The sequence below is a fragment of the Sinohyriopsis cumingii genome, chromosome 9 (genome assembly GCF_028554795.1).
Source record: "Sinohyriopsis cumingii isolate HCF-2022 chromosome 9, ASM2855479v2, whole genome shotgun sequence".
Taxonomy (NCBI): domain Eukaryota; kingdom Metazoa; phylum Mollusca; class Bivalvia; order Unionida; family Unionidae; genus Sinohyriopsis; species Sinohyriopsis cumingii.
In genome coordinates, this window is record NC_142969.1 from 9,170,920 (window position 1) to 9,189,705 (window position 18,786).

The window sequence follows — 18,786 nt, forward strand, 5'->3', positions numbered from 1 at the left end:
TATGGTCATGACAAGGGACAATGTAATTTGCATATTTTAATCTTACGGCTATGGTCATGACAAGGGACAATGTAATTTGCATATTTTAATCTTACGGCTATGGTCATGACAAGGGACAATGTAATTTGCATATTTTAATCTTACGGCTATGGTCATGACAAGGGACAATGTAATTTGCATATTTTAATCTTACGGCTATGGTCGTGACAAGGGACAATGTAATTTGCACTTTTTAATCTTATGGCTATGGTCGTGACAAGGGACAATGTAATTTGCACTTTTTAATCTTACGGCTATGGTCATGACAAGAGACAATGTAATTTGCACATTTTAATCTTATGGCTATGATCATGACAAGAGACAATGTAATTTGCATATTTTAATCTTACGGCTATGGTCATGACAAGGGACAATGTAATTTGCATATTTTAATCTTACGGCTATGGTCATGACAAGGGACAATGTAATTTGCATATTTTAATCTTACGGCTATGGTCATGACAAGGGACAATGTAATTTGCATATTTTAATCTTACGGCTATGGTCATGACAAGGGACAATGTAATTTGCACTTTTTAATCTTATGGCTATGGTCATGACAAGGGACAATGTAATTTGCACTTTTTAATCTTACGGCTATGGTCATGACAAGAGACAATGTAATTTGCACATTTTAATCTTATGGCTATGATCATGACAAGAGACAATGTAATTTGCATATTTTAATCTTACGGCTATGGTCATGGCAAGGGACAATGTAATTTGCAACTTTTTAATCTTACGGCTATGGTCATGGCAAGAGACAATGTAATTTGCAACTTTTTAATCTTACGGCTATGGTCATGGCAAGAGACAATGTAATTTGCAACTTTTTAATCTTACGGCTATGGTCATGACAAGGGACAATGTAATTTGCACATTTTAATCTTACGGCTATGGTCATGACAAGAGACAATGTAATTTGCACATTTTAATCTTACGGCTATGGTCATGACAAGGGACAATGTAATTTGCACATTTTAATCTTACGGCTATGGTCATGACAAGGGACAATGTAATTTGCACATTTTAATCTTACGGCTATGGTCATGACAAGAGACAATGTAATTTGCACATTTTAATCTTACGGCTATGGTCATGACAAGGGACAATGTAATTTGCACATTTTAATCTTACGGCTATGGTCATGACAAGGGACAATGTAATTTGCACATTTTAATCTTACGGCTATGGTCATGACAAGGGACAATGTAATTTGCACATTTTAATCTTACGGCTATGGTCATGACAAGGGACAATGTAATTTGCACATTTTAATCTTACGGCTATGGTCATGACAAGGGACAATGTAATTTGCACATTTTAATCTTACGGCTATGGTCATGACAAGGGACAATGTAATTTGCACATTTTAATCTTACGGCTATGGTCATGACAAGGGACAATGTAATTTGCACATTTTAATCTTACGGCTATGGTCATGACAAGGGACAATGTAATTTGCACATTTTAATCTTATGGCTATGGTCATGACAAGGGACAATGTAATTTGCACATTTTAATCTTATGGCTATGGTCATGACAAGGGACAATGTAATTTGCAACTTTTTAATCTTACGGCTATGGTCATGACAAGGGACAGTGTAATTTGCAACTTTTTAATCTTACGGCTATGGTCATGGCAAGAGACAATGTAATTTGCAACTTTTTAATCTTACGGCTATGGTCATGGCAAGAGACAATGTAATTTGCAACTTTTTAATCTTACGGCTATGGTCATGACAAGAGACTATGTAATTTGCAACTTTTTAATCTTACGGCTATGGTCATGACAAGGGACAATGTAATTTGCACATTTTAATCTTACGGCTATGGTCATGACAAGAGACAATGTAATTTGCAACTTTTTAATCTTACGGCTATGGTCATGACAAGGGACAATGTAATTTGCACATTTTAATCTTACGGCTATGGTCATGACAAGAGACAATGTAATTTGCACTTTTTAATCTTACGGCTATGGTCATGACAAGAGACAATGTAATTTGCACTTTTTAATGTTACGGCTATGGTCATGACAAGGGACAATGTAATTTGCACTTTTTAATCTTACGGCTATGGTGATGACAAGGGACAATGTAATTTGCACTTTTTAATCTTACGGCTATGGTCATGGCAAGAGACAATGTAATTTGCAACTTTTTAATCTTACGGCTATGGTCATGACAAGAGACAATGTAATTTGCAACTTTTTAATCTTACGGCTATGGTCATGACAAGGGACAATGTAATTTGCACATTTTAATCTTACGGCTATGGTCATGACAAGAGACAATGTAATTTGCAACTTTTTAATCTTACGGCTATGGTCATGACAAGAGACAATGTAATTTGCACTTTTTAATCTTACGGCTATGGTCATGACAAGAGACAATGTAATTTGCACATTTTAATCTTACGGCTATGGTCATGACAAGAGACAATGTAATTTGCACTTTTTAATGTTACGGCTATGGTCATGACAAGGGACAATGTAATTTGCACTTTTTAATCTTACGGCTATGGTGATGACAAGGGACAATGTAATTTGCACTTTTTAATCTTACGGCTATGGTCATGACAAGAGACAATGTAATTTGCACATTTTAATCTTATGGCTATGGTCATGACAAGGGACAGTGTAATTTGCACATTTTAATCTTACGGCTATGGTCTTGACAAGGGACAATGTAATTTGCACTTTTTAATCTTCTGGCTATGGTCATGACAAGGGACAATGTAATTTGCACTTTTTAATCTTACGGCTATGGTCATGACAAGAGACAATGTAATTTGCACTTTTTAATCTTACGGCTATGGTCATGACAAGGGACAATGTAATTTGCACTTTTTAATCTTACGGCTATGGTCATGACAAGGGACAATGTAATTTGCACTTTTTAATCTTACGGCTATGGTCATGACAAGGGACAATGTAATTTGCACTTTTTAATCTTACGGCTATGGTCATGACAAGAGACAATGTAATTTGCACATTTTAATCTTACGGCTATGGTCATGACAAGGGACAATGTAATTTGCACATTTTAGTCTTGCGGCTATGGTCATGACAAGAGACAATGTAATTTGCACATTTTAATCTTACGGCTATGGTCATGACAAGGGACAATGTAATTTGCACATTTTAGTCTTGCGGCTATGGTCATGACAAGAGACAATGTAATTTGCACATTTTAATCTTATGGCTATGGTCATGACAAGGGACAATGTAATTTGCACATTTTAATCTTATGGCTATGGTCATGACAAGAGACAATGTAATTTGCACATTTTAATCTTACAGCTATGGTCATGACAAGAGACAATGTAATTTGCACATTTTAATCTTACGGCTATGGTCATGACAAGGGACAATGTAATTTGCACTTTTTAATCTTACGGCTATGGTCATGGCAAGGGACAATGTAATTTGCACATTTTAATCTTATGGCTATGGTCATGACAAGGGACAATGTAATTTGCACATTTTAATCTTATGGCTATGGTCATGACAAGGGACAATGTAATTTGCAACTTTTTACCTTTTCCAGACTATATATTTTGTACCAATGAAGATATTTTAATGCAACCTTGCTCAGGTACATATCATGACTAGACAGTGTGTTGCCTACCATAGCTATATCTCATGCCCCAGGTCAAGGTCACAGCAAGAGGAAATAAAATTCTTTGCGTCCTTTGTTTTAAGATGACACTTGAACTACCAAAGATATTTTAGTAAAACTTTTTATATTCAGTTAGAGTCAGAGTTCATTTGTATGTACAAAGAATGTACGGGTAAATTTGTACGTATATTTAGTGTCCAGGTACAGTTTTTATGCACAATTTGTGTGAAGGTACATTTTACCCAGATGTTTCTGTGTAACGATTCCTTTGCAAAAGATATTGGACAAGAAAATGCAGATCAGCCTATACATTTTGGACCCTTGACTATGTAAAAATTTCAGCTTTTATAAAAGCATCAAATGTTGTATATACAACTGCAGACAAAATAGACCCTGAACTGTCGTCATGTATTATGCTGACAGATAAGGGTCTGTGTGGTTTGTTCTACTATTCGTAACAAACTGCATAGACCCAGAACTGCCATCATGTATTATGCTGACAGATTATGGTCTCTGTTGATTATTCTACTGACTATTTGTACCAAACAGTTATGTCATGGCAGATCTGCTTTTCTGCCTTTTTTGCAGTTGTATCTTGCTTCTTAGCATGTATTGAATGTACTTCAGCGCTTCAAAAGTAACCATCCTTGAAATCATTAGCAGAAAAAAGAACATTGATTCCAGTGTACCAGTGCATGATAAAACAGCGTATTGTGGTTTCAGCGGTTAGAGGAGAGCAGACATGTGTGCACATATAGATGGTACTTTCAAGAGGATTCATTTTCATTGTGTGAAAAATGGCATTTTCAAAATTATTTAAATCTATGGGTAATGGCATGGCCTCTTATTGTGTCCCAAAAAAAATATTTAAGTGTTGGAAATCCATTAAAATTGGTGACACATGAACAATTTGAGTTGACACTATTTCCTATCATTTTTGGAAGCTTTTGCCATGGAGATGGGCTTTGATCAGGCTAGTCAAAATGCCATGCTGAAGAAGCTGTTGGCGAACAGTCGGGCAGCACAGCAAGCCCAAGCAGCTGCAGCAGGAGACCAGTCTGATGTAAGTACACCTATTTATCTGTCTGTCTGTGTCTGTGTCATGACTTTTTACATCTATGTCCCAAATTGTGAGTTAGTCAATTTGCACAGCAAATTTAGCCACCAAGGCAAGAGATCATTTTAGGTACAGTGGATACATACATACAGACAGACAGACAGACACACACACACACAGAGTAAGCAACCCCTACTCTCTGTCTGCTAGGGAGGGTTCACTGAAAAAGTTCCAATCAACAGTAAAGTCAACAAAAAGTTTAGTGAGAGTAACAGCTAAGAAACTGGAAAGCTGTCACCAGTACATAATATTCATTGGAATAAGACAAATATACTCCTGCAAGGAAACACTCGTTGCTTGCACTCTTGTATTGTAACAGTTAGATACTGACGTTAATTTTTGATGTCTTGTTCCCAGATCATTTCAGTAAAATGTCTCAGCACATAATAGTCTTTTTCAATGTTGAATAAATTAAATAACGATTGGAAATCATAGAATAACCCCAATAGACAAGAGTTGAAGATTTCCTTTGTAGCCCAGGTTACCAATCAAACATTTCCTACGTAATTTTCTTATTACTTTGTCAACACTATACTATTATTATTATTTATTGTTATTATTTAGCAATTTATATATGTCATTACCTAAAAGGGGTGATGGACTTCACAGGTGTTACTTCTGATTTTGAATTTGACCGCGCTCTGCAGTTATCTGACAAGTACTGTCTTCCACTCCAATATATATCCATTGGTTTTTAACCAAGTGACTGTACCGAACCAATTAGAATTGGCAGACCTTACCTGCCAACGAATCAGATGACATAGGACAAACATTTGCATGAGACCTGCGATCCCATGCCTAAGTTGTGACATAGCTGCCTGTCTGTGAGCCCCCCTAACAGTCAAGCTGCACAACAAACCAGTTACCAGTGTGATAGCACCGCTCCGGTGGCCTAGTGATTAGAGCATCCACCTTGGAAGCGGGAAGTCATGGGTTTGAACCCCGGCCGAGTCATACCAAAGACTTTTAAAAATGGTATTTACAGCTACCTCGCTTGGTGCTCAGCATGAAGAGGTTAGTGTTAGGACTGGTCGGCCTGTTGTCAGGATAATGTAACTGGGTGGGACATCATGCTACTTGTATGCGGCATGATGCCCCAGTGCTAGACATCACTATAAACTTCCACACTGCAGACATCGTAGCAGTATGACTGAAAAATTGTTCAAAGCTATGTTAAAAATCCTAATCACACACACACACACCTTTGTGATAGGTAGGGACAGCAGGTCCTAGAATTTTGGATGAGGAAGTGGTTAAAATAGTTTATATTCTGCATCAAAAATAATAAAATATAATAACTTTGCAGATAATTTGCTTGATAATGTTATACACCTGAGACCTGCCCATATGTCATCACTAAAATGAATCCATTAGTGTTACTTTGTTATTTTGATGAGGTAATTGGATTGCTTTACCTATTCATAATTACAGTCATTCGAGCTGCCTTAATTCTTTGAGAAAAAAATGTTTCACAAAAAGAATTTCAGCATGTATTTTCTTGAAATCTGTATTTAACAATTAAGAGTACTGAGGTTGAGAAATTCAAAAACTGTTGATGAAGTCTAAAGAAATAGCAGGAATTGATATGAAGTTGGCGAGAAAATTTGAATGTTTTTTTTTTCTTTTCAGGACTCTAATGATTTTGGTAATATTCAGTTGACCCCTGAGCAGCAGCGCCAGTTGGAGCTAATTGACAGCATGCCCCTTATAAAGGAGACCGAGACTGATTGGGATGCAAAGAGTGAAGAAGAGAAGGAGAGGATTCTGGGTAAATAATAAGTTTTGATTCAAATCTGATTTGACTTGTTATGTTGCTGTATTTCATTTGACATGTTACAGTATTTTAATTTGACATGTTAAAGTATTGTATTCAATTTGACATGTTACAGGATTTGTTGAATTTGACCTCTTACAGTAGTGTATTGAATTTGACATGGTATTGTAGTTCATTTGACATGTTACATACAGTATTTTAATTTGACATGGTATTATTTTTAATTTCTATCATGTCTATTTCTATTAATGTCAGCAATGACAATGGTGGCAGTAACAATATTAATGTTTTGGTACAAGTCTTTCGTATTCGCATATTTCCTAAACCTCAAACTTGGCATGAATCATTATGAAGCTAAGATAGCTCAGTATGTTTTTGTGTGCTCACTCCATTGACCTTCAGACCATATGCACATAAATTGAAAATTTGTATTTAGGTTTAAGTTAAGACATTTTCATTTACTTAACTTTTCCTATATCATTTGATAGATTTTGTTCATAATGTGGATTGATACATTGTGACGGTAAGGTAATTCATTGTGAAGGTAAGGTAATTCATTGTGAAGGAAAGGTAATTCATTGTGAAGGTAAGGTAATTCATTGTGAATGTAAGGTAATTCATTGTGAAGGTAAGGTAATTCATTGTGAAGGTAAGGTAATTCATTGTTTAGGTAAGGTAATTCATTGTGAGGGTAAGGTAATTCATTGTGCTGTACATTGGCATGGACCATGAACTTGGAATCATTGTCAGTCATAGAAAATGTGTTGTTAGGATTTTGTTAAAGGTTTCATAAAATTACCTGGCTGAAGGCAGAAAGCATCCTTGCATCAAGACTTCAAATTTATGTAAAAGACGTTGGTCTGTCATCAAATATGGCCACTGTTACTCAGAATAGAACCTTTGGACATCTTGAAAAGAGCTCAATGGAATTTAACCAAATTTGATAGAAAGCATAATAGAATAGAGGGCATTCAGTTTTGTAGAACTGATACTGATCTGACGTCATGTATGGCCACAGTTTATAATGCTGTTGATTAAATTTGTTAACATTTCCCTGATTTGACATCATGTATGGCCACAGTTTATAATTCTGTTGGTTAAATTTGTTAACATTTCCCTGATTTGACATCATGTATGGCCACAGTTTATAATTCTGTTGATTAAATTTGTTAACATTTCCCTGATCTGATGTCATGTATGGCCACAGTTTATAATGCTGTTGATTAAATTTGTTAACATTTCCCAAACCATTTGATGCTTTATTCACGTCAGATGAATCATTACTGTCACACAGCAGACATAGCGATATGACTGAAAATTTTGTAAAACTGCATTAAAAATCCAAATCACACACACACACACAAACACACACACACACATGAAACATTATAAAACTAAATGAATAAATCAGTGAATGTATAACTTTTTTGACCTTTTGGGCAGCCATTCTGTTACAATGTGCTCAACATGCAGGTTTCATTTTGTGACTTCTTGCAGCAGCAGTTTCTGTAAACTCATTTACTTTTCACGCTAATAATTTTCTAGCATCAGTGGCAGCAACAGAAGTGTCAATAATGTTATGGTTCAATGGAACAATTTTTGAAGGTCATGTGTCTTCTGTATCAGTTGAAGTATTCAAAAGACACTTTGCACAGTTTTACTGTCAGACAGATTTTTGTACCCAGGTACAAGAAAATTTATATCTTGCCTGTATGTGCAGAAATTTGTCTGTCAAAAGCAGGATTTGGCATTCCATGAGAGTACTGTTAATGGCTTAAGTGGCATCATTAGATGTTTCTTGCAGTGGAGAAAATTGGGGAACTTGTAGTTAGCTTTTCCTCTTCATTGTATCATCAAGTCCTGTAACAACAGTTATTATACTAATCATCAGATTTGGCACCCAAGATTCCATGTTCAGGGGGTCAAAGATCAAAGTGACAGTTTTAAATGCCAATTCATTAGATACGTTCATATTAATTTTCTACCTTGTAAATCATGACACAGTCTGACATCATATCTAGTAACATCACATAAATCATGACACAGCCTGACATCATATCTAGTAACATCACATAAATCATGACACAGTCTGACATCATATCTAGTAACATCACATAAATCATGACACAGCCTGACATCATATCTAGTAACATCACATAAATCATGACACAGCCTGACATCATATCTAGTAACATCACATAAATCATGACACAGTCTGACATCATATCTAGTAACATCACATAAATCATGACACAGTCTGACATCATATCTAGTAACATCACATAAATCATGACACAGCCTGACATCATATCTAGTAACATCACATAAATCATAATGCAGTCTGACATCTTGCAGCTTTACATAGGTCATGGTACCACCTGACAAGTACCAACATCACATCATGATACAACCTGGCATGTACCAACATCACATCATGATACAACCTGGCATGTACCAACATCACATCATGATACAACCTGACATGTACCAATATCACATCATGATACAGCCTGGCATGTACCAATTTCACATACATCATGATACAAATTGACATGTACCAACATCATGTAGCTCATGATAAACCTGACATCTGACAACATCACATTTATGGTGATACAACCTGACATGTACCAACATCACATAGGTCATGGTACAACCTGACATCTGGCAACATCACATCATAACATAGTCTGTCATGACATCTTGTAACATAACAAATCACAATTCCAGTCTGACATGTCTTATAACATTGCATTAAGTATGACATCTAGCAACACCACATAAATCATTATGCAGTCTGACATCTTGCAATGCCTCTTAAACCATGATTCAGTCTTACATGACATCCAGCAAAAAACATAAATAATTATTGTCTAAACATAAATTACACAGCAACATTATAAAGGTCATGATACAATCTGACATCTAGCAACATCACATTAATCATGATTGTCATGATAGCTAGTATTATCACATAAATCATGATCCAGTGTGACATAATATTTTGCACAAGTCTTGACATGTAGCAACATCACATAAACTATGATCCAGTCTGACTATACATTTAGCAACATCACATAAACTGGGATCCAGTCTGACTATACATTTAGCAACATCACATAAACTGGGATCCAGTCTGACTATACATTTAGCAACATCACATAAACTGGGATCCAGTCTGACTATACATTTAGCAACATCACATAAACTGGGATCCAATCTGACTATACATTTAGCAACATCACATAAACTGGGATCCAGTCTGACTATACATTTAGCAACATCACATAAACTGGGATCCAGTCTGACTATACATTTAGCAACATCACATAAACTGGGATCCAGTCTGACTATTCATTTGGGGCCCCGAGTGGTCTAAAGCGCTCACCGTTCCGGATCACTGCCATCTCACCTCTGTCTGTGTGGGTTCGAGTCCAAGGCTCGGCTAGTGTGGGTACGTGGGAAAGCCTGCCAGTAGCTTCTCGTGGGTCGGTGGTTCTTCCCTGGGTTTGCCAGGGTTCTTCCTCCACCAGTTATATTGGCCGCCATGTATAGCCTATCTTGTGCAGAAAAATGGCGTTAAACCCTAGAACAACAACAACAACAACAACTATACATTTAGCAACATCACATAAACTGGGATCCAGTCTGACTATACATTTAGCAACATCACATAAACTGGGATCCAGTCTGACTATACATTTAGCAACATCACATAAACTGGGATCCAGTCTGACTATACATTTAGCAACATCACATAAACTGGGATCCAGTCTGACTATACATTTAGCAACATCACATAAACTGGGATCCAGTCTGACTATACATTTAGCAACATCACATAAACTGGGATCCAGTCTTACTATACATTTAGCAACATCTCATAAACTGGGATCCAGTCTGACTATACATTTAGCAACATCACATAAACTGGGATCCAGTCTGACTATACATTTAGCAACATCACATAAACTGGGATCCAGTCTGACTATACATTTAGCAACATCACATAAACTGTGATCCAATCTGACTATACATAGAGCAGCATCACGTAAACTGGGATCCAGTCTGACTATATATTTAGCAACATCACATAAACTGTGATCCAATCTAACTATACATATAGCAGCATCACGTAAACTATGATCCAGTCTGACTATACATATAGCAACATCACATAAACTGTGATCCTGACTATACATTTAGCAACATCACATAAGATATCACGGTACCAATTGTTTTTCCATATACCTCATTGCTAATGTTTTGTGAAATAAATATACTTTCTGTCCTATTTGGGCATGCATGTCACACACTGTCATATAGAACAATGCTAGATTGTCAATATGACAATGACATAACCAGGTACTCCATTGCATTTAAGAGAGAGAACTCTACTGGAACTAGACGGGTAAGATTTATCTAGTCACAACAAGCACATTTTCAGCCATGTGTACCATATTTAAAAAAAATCATAAAAAATACAAAATATGATCTAGATAGAAATTAACACAAACTCACATGTTGCCAAGAGGCTCAACATTTTTTTAAGCCAAACAGAAAGTACAACTCTTACATAATGCATCAATCACAGCTAGTGTTGTTCTTTAATTCTGAATACAATGTTCCATACACCTTAAGCTCCGCCCACCTGGACTTGTGCAATTGGTACCGTTATACCATAAATCATGATCCAATCTGACTATACATATAGCAACATCACTTAAACTGTGATCCAGTCTGACTATACATATAGCAACATCACACAAACCATGATCCAGTCTGACTATACATATAGCAACATCACAAACCATGATCCAGTCTGACTATACATATAGCAACATCACATCAACTATGATCCAGTCTGACTATACATATAGCAACATCACATCTACTATGATCCAGTCTGACTATACATATAGCAACATCACATCAACTATGATCCAGTCTGACTATATATATAGCAACATCACATCAACTATGATCCAGTCTGACTATACATATAGCAACATCACATCTACTATGATCCAGTCTGACTATACATATAGCAACATCACATCAACTATGATCCAGTCTGACTATACATATAGCAACATCACATCAACCATGATCCAGTCTGACTATACATATAGCAACATCACATCAACCATGATCCAGTCTGACTATACATATAGCAACATCACATCAACTATGATCCAGTCTGACTATATATATAGCAACATCACATCAACTATGATCCAATCTGACTATACATATAGCAACATCACAAACCATGATCCAGTCTGACTATACATATAGCAACATCACAAACCATGATCCAGTCTGACTATACATATAGCAACATCACATCAACCATGATCCAGTCTGACTATACATATAGCAACATCACATCAACTATGATCCAGTCTGACTATACATATAGCAACATCACATCAACTATGATCCAATCTGACTATACATATAGCAACATCACAAACCATGATCCAGTCTGACTATACATATGGCAACATCACAAACCATGATCCAGTCTGACTATACATATAGCAACATCACAAACCATGATCCAGTCTGACTATACATATAGCAACATCACAAACCATGATCCAGTCTGACTATACATATAGCAACATCACATCAACTATGATCCAGTCTGACATGAGGTCTAGCATATAAATTATGACACTGATATATATAGCAACATCACAATAGTGAGTCTGCTACAACACTTAGCAACATCACAATAGTGAGTCTGCTACAACACTTAGCAACATCACAATAGTGAGTATGCTACAACACTTAGCAACATCACAATAATGAGTCTGCTACAACACTTAGCAACATCACAATAATGAGGCTGCTACAACACTTAGCAACATCACAATAATGAGTCTGCTACAACACTTAGTAGCGTCAAAAAAATCATGCCATCTGACATGGCATCAAGCAATATCACATAGGTCATGATACAGTCTGACCTGACATCAAACAAAATCATATATGATTATACAATGTCGAGGTCAAGTGATGAAAAGAATAACTAATGATCATTCATCTTGCAGCATTATCAAACTTGATGAATTATATTACTGACCACAAGCCAATTGTTGTTTCAGTCAACACTTTTAATACATTTCTTATGTATAGAACACTTGTATGTAATTGTCTGTGATTGCTTTACAAAGCCAAGGATGCTTGCTCAGTTATGTCACTGATAATGAGTTATGTTGTTCAGGTCATATATGTTTAGGTCTGTTTGAAAGTTGGGGGGGGTCTTCCTTAAGGTTAGTGGGTTTTTCTGCAGTTCCTTTTCGAGACATTTTTAGAAAATTTGATTTCGTTAGCACTATTGTTTGTGCTGATTTGCTGGGGAACCCCCTATACATATATGCACAGTGGTGCATTTAGGCTTTCCTGTCTGGGTGATAGTGTGTGTGCCTTTGTCCCTAGATAGTGTGTGTGCCTTTGTCACTAGAAGTGTGTGTGCCTTTGTCCCTAGATAGTGTGTGTGCCTTTGTCGCTAGATAGTGTGTGTGCCTTTGTCCCTGGATAGTGTGTGTGCCTTTGTCCTTTTATAACGATAAAGATATTGGGATTTGTAAAATATAATGTGGACAGTGACAGTTTGGGATGACAAAATGTCTCTTAGGTTTTTGGATCAAAGCATAATACTACATACCTACATATTTCTTCCTGCTGTCCTTAAAATGTGTAGGGCATGACAGTTATTTTCAGGTTTATCCAGTTTGTTTTTGATATCCTTGAAATGAGGGTTGTTTTAAGTAGTAAACACTAAATATCAGTATGCATATGCTGGCTTTTATTATATTTAGACCTATTTGGATAGCTCAGGTGGCCTGGATGTTAGGAGCATCAGCCTCGGGTGCAGGAGGTTGTGGGTTATAACTCGGGCCAAGTCATACCAAAGACTTATAAAAATGGTACTAGTAGCTACCTTGCTTGGCGCTCAGCACTAAGAGGTTAATGTTAGGACTGGTTGGCCTATTGTCAGTATAATGTGTGATGGTGGAACATGATTCTAAATTTCTGCAGCATGATGTCCCAGTGCTAGACTCACTATAAACTGCCACACTGCAGACACTGTAGCAATATGACTTTTTTTTTTTAAAGCTACGTTATAAAATATATATCACACACACACAGACATATTTACTGGTAGCCAACATTAGTCTTTGGTAGAACATTGGACTCGAAGTGAACCCACCCAGTCCAACCTCATTCAGCAGTCTTGGTGTGTACTGGATAAAGGTACTTCACTCCCATTTCCACAGCATTACATAGGCAATAATAAATGTTTTAAAGTGACATAGAACCAAGCAACCAGCAATTTAGGTATTCCTGACAGTTAACAAAGTGTAAAACATATTTTCTCTTTAAAGAAACAAGACGGCTTGAGTACGAAAAACGTCGCAAAGAAATAGAAGTAAGTAAGAAAAAAGCAAAGAAAAAGACTGAAGATGGACAACAAGGTCCACCAAAGAAACGGAAAAAGAAGAGTAACAGCACAAGTGATGGTACAGGTCAAGGTCAGGTGTCAGCAGAAAGTCAAGCAAGTCAGGTGCTCCCTGTTGACAAAGAAAAACCACCACCAAAGAAAAAGTCCAGGAAAAAGAAGCCAGTGGAAGCAGAAGCCTTGGAGAATTTTGAAGCCATGTTTGAAAGCATGTTGAAAGATTTGAAGCAGTTACCCCCAGTTCCCCTTCAAGAGCCCTTCGTTAACACAACACAGGCTATTATCACAGTGGCAGGCTCAGCTCCAGTATTAAGCAGTAAGATTTCATAAAGTGTCATTTACTTTAAGCTTAGTTCCCTGTTGATAAATTTTTTGATATCCAGATGTCAAACAAAATCTACAACTCAGAATTATGCTTTGTTCTTTTATTTTAGTGAAAATATCTGCTTTAAAAAAACCTTTCTGTATATTGATCAAATAAATTCATAACAAGAAACTAATCAGCAGAAAAATAAGTTGAATATATGTAAAAACTCAAAATGAGAATCTTTATAAAGTACATATAAATTTTAATGGAAGGGTTACTGATGGATTTTAGTACAGTGTTCACGTTGTTTAACAGACCCCACTGTTACAGTTTAGTAAAATGCCAATAAATGTAACATGTTTCAGACCCGACTGTTACAATTTAGTATAATGCCAATAAATGTAACATGTTTCAGACCCCACTGTTATAATTTAGTAAAATGCCAATAAATGTAACATGTTTCAGACCCCACTGTTACAATTTAGTAAAATGCCAGTAAATGTAACATGTTTCAGACCCCACTGTTACAATTTAGTAAAATGCCAATAAATGTAACATGTTTCAGACCCCACTGTTACAATTTAGTAAAATGTCAATAAATGTAACATGTTTCAGACCCCACTGTTACAATTTAGTAAAATGCCAATAAATGTAACATGTTTCAGTAGAACAAAAGCCTCATTCAAGAATTTATTTTTATGGAACACGAGCATGCTACAGGATTGATGTTTATTCCAATGAAATCATGGGTTGAACATAATGAGCAGACAATTTGAAATTTAAATTAGTAATTTATCAATATGATGATCTTATAAATGTTTACCATATTTGTTCATCATGGCATATCACATCCTGTCTTGCAAATTTCATTTCTATTAAATAACCTTTGAAGGACTTTATGGATTCAAACCAAATTTTGTGTACATTTTATATTTAGAAGACCTTGGTCATGTTTGATTTTCACCCATTTCTGGCCAAAAAGTGGTAGACTTGGCATTTTCTGGTTTCATTTTATTTGTGCTCAGTAACTTTTTAAAATTTGATAGAAGCATTACAGTAAAAAGAACTTGGTCAAGTTTGGTTTTTCAATTTTACGTCAAAATTGAACACAGTTGTGACTGTTGTAGGACTTTTTCATTTCCAGTTACTTAATACTTGAGGACTTCATAGATTGAACATCAACTTGTTCGGATGCTTCCTATGTACAAGACCTAGGTCAAGTTTAATTTTTACCATTTTTCAGCAAAATTTTGTCAAGTTATGGCCCTTGTTTAACTTGCAGTAATGCCCTTCACTGTTGTTGGTCCATAAATGTTTGCTGACTGCATGGAATAAAATTAAATTTGGCATGGGTTTTTCATTAAGAATATCATGTTTAGGTTCAGTTTTCACTGTTTGCTGACACAAGTTTATGGATTTATGACCCTGGATTGACTTTTAACTGTACCTATTGCTACGACTCTATGGTCATAAACTAAGTAACTGAAAGTTTTGCTACGACTCTATGGTCATAAACTAAGTAACAGAAAGAAACGAAACCAACAAGTTTTGTTAAACTTAACAAATAATTTAATTATTAAAGTTATTAAATGAAAATTTAAGAGGAACTTAATTATGAATTAAATCCAAAATAATCCTAATAATTCTGCTCGAGTCCAGAAAAATCGAAAGTTGCAAATGAATTCCAAATCCTCAAATGTAATGGTCTGCCAGTAGTCCTGATGTATCAAAATGGCGTTGCACAGAACTCCTTTCAATAAATTCACAGTATTCCCAGAATAATATTTTAGTCCAGTGAGCACTTTATAATTCCAATGAATGATTGAAACAAATGTTTCCTCTCATATTATATCTAAAGAACAAAATTAAACACATCTGCAGACTGATGTTACAATGAAAACACAGGAAATAAGAATTAATTAATTGTCCAGCTCTACCTACTTATATATAACCATATAGTCCAAAATTGCAATTTTGTTCCCTACCTTACCAACCCATCCAATGGGAAATAAAAAAAAAATTAAGAACCCACTTGACCCCACTAGCCAATGAGAAATTACTTAAAACATGTCAACAAGTTCATTATACATAGGTGGAATTTAACTTGTAAACATGGATTTATTGTTCAGTATCTTTAAAAACAGACTCTAAACCCAATGACAAAAAATTTAGCCATGTTACATCTTGTTGATGGATGATCATTATAATTAATAGTCATGAACAAAACTTATAAACAATATTTATACAGTCATATACCAAAGGTTACTCAGTATAGATACATAATACTATGAAGTTCATTTCTGCTCAGCAGCATTGGGTTAACCAAAAAATTGGTATGAGGCTTTAAAATAAAGAGACTAATACAAGTTTGATTTTTAATGTTTTCCTGCAGTTTTACAGAGTTATGGCCCTTATTTGACTATGTTAATGCTATTCAGTTTCTGCTGAGTAAGTTTGAAGGACTTAACAGATTGAAGCCAAATTTGGTATAAAATTATATATTAAGAAGGCTTAGGTCAAATTTGATTTTTATAATTTTCCTGCACACTTTTGAATGAGTTATGGCCCCAGTTTACTTAAATATCTGCCCTTTAGTTGTATCATATTGATGGTTGCATCCATGTCATGTGGATACACATTGTTTCTTTGTCCAACAGATGAAAGCCAGCTTCAGGGATCATTTGGAGCAGCATACCTGGAAGGAGTTCCTGATTTTTATGGGGGATTGCTATTAGGTGTATTGCCTCCCCTTGGCTCATTTTTAGGTCTACACAGTGGGCCACTTCACATGACAAATGACCAGCGGCGCAGGTTCTTCACTGAGGGTGAGTCAGCTTAATGATTTTTTTTCTAGTTTGATAAATACAAGGAAACCACTGTTGTAAAATGTTTGAAATGTGAGGATTGACCTTATAAATGGAAAACAAAAGGGTTCTTGATGTTCACTTTTGTAAAATAAATGCTATCTTTGCAGCTCAAACTGATATGATGATTGTGTCATTGATGTAATGGTATCTTGTAGCTGATTTTACCATAGTACTCTAAACTCTTGGAGATATTGGATATAAAATGATGTAATTGTTGTAACAGTACTCATAGGTAAGCATGTCTTATTGCAATGAACCCATGAAAAAAATTGGATATAAAATGATGTAATTGATCAAACAGTACTTGTAGCTGAGTGTATCATTGTGCCCTGAACTCTTGGAGAGATTTGGATAAAAAAAAAGATGTCATTGATGAAACAGTAATAGTAGATGATTGTATGAAAGTGCCCTGACCCCTTGTAATGATTGGATATAAAATTATGTAATTGATGGAACAGTACTTGTAGCTGAGTGTATCATATTACCATGAGCTCTTGGAGAGATTAGATTTTTAAAAAAACAATGTTTTTGCAACATGTGTTTCTTATTAATATTGAAAAATAACAAACAATTGTGTTAGTCACAAAAACCATTCTGTGAAGGAAGATAGTAAAGTCAACAAGAAAGTATTCAAGGCATTTTTTTATGACATATATAAATCAGCCATGCATGTATTTTGTTGTAGAAAGCTGATACTATCATAGTGATTGTGTCATGCTGGGAACAAGATGAACTACTCAATGCACACTTTTGACTGTGTAGTAGATTAGATGGGTGTAAGATTTTTAACATTTCAGATTTAACACAATTTTAAGTACTATTTTCACTATTACTGTGTTTACTTGGAGGCATTTCACTCACTCCATGCTCATGGCATAGTGTATATTCTGTGTTACCAAATATAGTTTGTATTACTATAAATAGTAACAAACTTGTTCATGCCAAAATTAGTAGCAAAATTTATATCCCCAGGCCTTTCATGTTGATTTTGTTTTAAAATAAAAAATTCAAGGGAGTTGTCTCAGATTTAGGTCAATGTTTAGACTCGATATTATTTGTCTCATTGTTATTGTTCCACAGAAATTAATACTAGAAATAATAGTGGTAGAAAATGCACACTAAATTTTAAGATAATGTTGAAAAATGTTATTTTTCTAGTGAGGTGAAAAGAAATGTTAGAATATTGAGAGCAGTATGTGTATGATGATTAAGAGGGTATCTGGAGTTATGGCCTTTGATCTTATATCTTATATGATGTGTGATAATTAAAAGGGACCTGGAGTTATGGCCCTTGATCTTATCTATTATATGATGTGTGATAATTAAAAGGGACTTGGAGTTCTGGCCCTTGATCTTATCTGTTATATATGTATGATAATTAAAAGGGACCTGGATTCCATTTGATCTTATCTATTATATAATGTGTGATAATTAAAAGGGACTTGTAGTTATGGCCCTTGATCTTATCTATTATATGATGTGTGATAATTAAAAGAGACCTGGTGTTCCATCTGATCTTATCTATTATATGATGTGTGATAATTAAAAGGGACTTGTAGTTATGGCCCTTGATCTTATCTATTATATG

General features: G+C 35.4%; 1 protein-coding gene across 1 annotated transcript in view; it reads left to right on the plus strand.

Annotated features, from left to right (window-relative positions):
• Positions 1–18,786, plus strand: part of LOC149791251 (uncharacterized) — a 226,430-nt gene that overhangs the window by 164,538 nt on the left and 43,106 nt on the right. The window contains exons 55-58 of the mRNA XM_089969727.1: positions 4,607–4,725; positions 6,409–6,547; positions 13,951–14,340; positions 16,989–17,156. Coding sequence (XP_089825853.1) covers positions 4,607–4,725; positions 6,409–6,547; positions 13,951–14,340; positions 16,989–17,156 — 816 coding nt within the window. The remainder of the gene's footprint in view (positions 1–4,606; positions 4,726–6,408; positions 6,548–13,950; positions 14,341–16,988; positions 17,157–18,786) is intronic.